General features: G+C 68.9%; 1 protein-coding gene across 1 annotated transcript; it reads left to right on the top strand.

Annotated features, from left to right (window-relative positions):
• Positions 1-504: 504 nt before the first annotated feature.
• On the top strand, positions 505-2,974 carry SMIM24 (small integral membrane protein 24). Its single transcript, XM_026068976.1, has 4 exons — positions 505-1,244; positions 1,709-1,826; positions 2,041-2,079; positions 2,388-2,974. Exons 1-4 carry the CDS (start codon positions 995-997, stop codon positions 2,458-2,460), a joined length of 480 nt encoding a protein of 159 aa, XP_025924761.1. The 5' UTR covers positions 505-994; the 3' UTR covers positions 2,461-2,974.
• Positions 2,975-3,082: the final 108 nt, after the last annotated feature.

The following is a 3,082-nucleotide window of genomic DNA, read 5'->3' as shown; positions in this document are numbered from 1 at the left end:
CAGCCCTGGGTGCCTGCTGGCCCCGGCTCAGCCCCACTGCCCACCTGCCCCCCACCCCACAACTGGCATTGGTGGGGGTAGGGGGCCAGCGGTGGGTGCGCCGGCACTGCCCGCCCTGGCTACCGGCCCCGGCCTGGCACGCTGCCCCCTCCCCAGGGCCTGGCAGGGCAGGAGCCGTGTTCGTGGGGGCGGGATGCTGCCCCCGACCTGCCAGAGCCCCGTTGCTCTACCAGGCCCAGTGCCAACGTGGGGCAGAGGGGATGGAATGGGGCAGGGGCACCGGGCAGGATGGAGATTCCCCACCTATCTGTTCCTCCCTCTATCCATCCATCTGTTCACCCATCTGTCCGTACATCCATCCACCCACCCACCCATCCATCCACCCACCTACCCATCCATCCACCCACCTGTCTGTCTGTCCATCCATCCATCTACCCATCTATTTACCCCACCATCCATGCATTCACCCATCCATCTGTCCATCCATGTCTCCATCCACCCATCCACCCGCCCACCCACCTATTGCCCACCCACCTATTGCCCACCCCAGATGGTGGCAGGTCCCCATGGGCCAAGAGCTTCCCCCAAGGCCAGGGCTGAGCACCTGTAAGGTGAAGCTGAGCTTCAGAAGAGACCTGAGCCCCTCCGGGAGCAAATCCTGCCCTCCTGGGCTTTGGGGCAAACAGCTGTGCTTCTAAAAAAAATAGAAAGAGAAGCCCCAAATCTTTCTCATCCGACCCCAAATTGTGCTGCTCCCAAGCAGCACTGTGGGCTGGCATGGGGACATCTCCTGGTGGCTGCGTTCCCTTCAAGCCTCTGTGTCCCAGGGCCTCGTCTCCCCACCACGGCCGGGACCCTGCTCCTCGGCGGGGCATCGCCCTCCTGGGGCGGGCGCCAGGTGCCCATGGCTTGTCCCAAAGGACCTGCCCCAGCCTGGGCTGAGCCCAGCGGGGCCCAGATGCCACCTCCCAAGGGTTAAAGAAACCCCGTTGCCATGGCAGTGGTGGCACTTGTCCTCTTGAGCCCAATAAAAGCGCCCGTTGGCCCTGCGGTGCAGAGTGCCCGCAGCGGCGTCGGAGACGAGCCCGCCTCGGGGTGCAGGGTCCGTCTGTGCTCCGTCTGTCCGTCCGTCTCCCCGTGTCTCGCGCAGCCCAAAATGCAGAGGCCGGCGGCCCCCGCGGCCCCACTGCCCCTCTCGCTCCTGCTGCTGCTCGTCCTCGCGGCCACCGCGCAGGGACAAGAAGGTAGGTGCCACCTGCGTCCCTCCGTTCGCCCGCACCCCGGGGTCCCAGTAGGACCAGTCCGTCCCAGTGCCCTACCAACGGGTTGGGGCTGGCGGGAGCCCTCCCTGAGAAGGGCACCCGTGTGTCACCCCGCCAGCGGGTGCACGTCACCCCGTGGGCATCGCCAGAGCAACCATTTTGGGGTCAGATCAGCAAGATTTGGGGGTAGCTGATGCCCCGCTCCATGCCAGACCCCCACCCTGCCGCAGCCCGCGTGCCCATGGGGACAGGGGATGGCTGTGGCAGTGCCGGGGGTGGCTTTGCCTGTCACGGGGGCTTGGCACCCAAGGGACAGCGCAGGAGGAGGTAGCTGGGTGGCCCCCAGTGTCCCCAGTGTCCCAGCCCCCTGTGTCCCCGGGCTGGAGGGGTCCCGTCCCCCCACAGGACGGGTGCCCTGACTCCGTCCCCGTCCCCCTGCCTTGCAGCCACCGGCTCCAAGGAGCTGCAGCCCTGGCTCGTGGGCCTCACGGCCGTCGTCGTCTTCCTCTTCATCGTCTTTGTGGTCCTGCTYGCCAACCGGCTCTGGCGGATCAGGACGCGCAGGTGGGGCCGGTGTGGACGGGCCGCGGACCCTCGCCCGCACCCTGCGTCGGCAGCCGGTGGCGGGCTGTTTCGGGGGCACAGGGTGGCCTGGGGGGGGGGGTGCATGGTTTGGCTGTGCCAGGCACCAGGTGCCCACCGGGGCGGAGCTGGGGGGCGCGGGGAGGGGACAGGGCTGTCCCCAAGCAGCGCTCACCCCCCCCTTCTCTCCTTGCAGGAAGAGCGATGAGTCCCAGGAAAGCCAGGAGATTCATAGGTACCGTGTCCCGGGTGGTGGGGGCACCCCATGCCCGCCGATGTGCTCCAGCCAAAAAAATGCCCCCGGCCCCGCTCTGTGCCTCAGTTTCCCACCCCGTTGCACTCGGGAGGGGCCCAGCGTGGGCAGGACGCGGGGGTGAAGCCCATGGGCTGTGCCTGGCGGGGGCCAGTGCCGCGCACGGGGGACACGGGTTTGTCCCGTATGCCGAAGGCCACCGGTGGACGCCCTGGGGATCGGGCTGGGGGCGCCCGGGGCACTTGCTGCCGGACRCCTGGGCCCTGCTGACGCCCTCCCGTCTCCGGCAGGGTGGAGAAGGCCTCCTACGAGAATCCAGCGGTGGAGAACGAGGAGGAGAAGAGCAAAGCCACGTCGCTGTGAGACGCTGCCCAGCGCAGCCCCATCACCCCCGTGCAGGGCCACCCCTCTCCCCCCTGGACACGGCCGCAGCCCCGCTGGCATCTCTGCGCGGCCCGGTGCAGCCCCGGCTGCTCGGGCACGGGGGTCTCCGTGGGGTCTGGGGGCAGCCGCCCTCACTACTGGGTGCCCCTTCCAGCTGGGCGCCCTGGGCTTTAGTGGGTGCTGGGGAGTCCCTGGTGCTCGCTCTCACCCCAGTCCGGGAGGGCAGGGATCCAGTCCGGGTTTTGCTGGTGCGGGCAGCAGGTGAAGAGTGCCAGCGGCAGCCCCTACGGCTGCCACCAAGACCTGGGGTGGATTTTGGTGCCCACTGGAATGGATTGGGGAGGGCAAAGGTTTGGGGGGGGGGCTGCCTGCCTCCCCCCCCCCGCCCCGGTCACAGCTCCGGTGTGGGGCTGCCCCATCCCGCCTGGCATTGGGAGCCAAAGSTGCTAAGACCCACCCTGGCAGGGCAGGGCCTGGCAGCGGGCAGAGCCCTGAGCTGGGGACCCCCCCCCACCTTGCACCCCACAGAGCTCTGGGCCTGGCAGAGGGTTGGGGTGGGGGGCACAGCCCCGGAGCCCCTGGGTGGGTGGGCACCCGGCAC

This window comes from Apteryx rowi, unplaced genomic scaffold, assembly GCF_003343035.1.
Source record: "Apteryx rowi isolate R43461 unplaced genomic scaffold, aptRow1 scaffold_283, whole genome shotgun sequence".
Lineage (NCBI taxonomy): Eukaryota > Metazoa > Chordata > Aves > Apterygiformes > Apterygidae > Apteryx > Apteryx rowi.
Note: the sequence above shows the minus strand (reverse complement) of the source record. Positions and strands in the feature narration are given on the sequence as shown.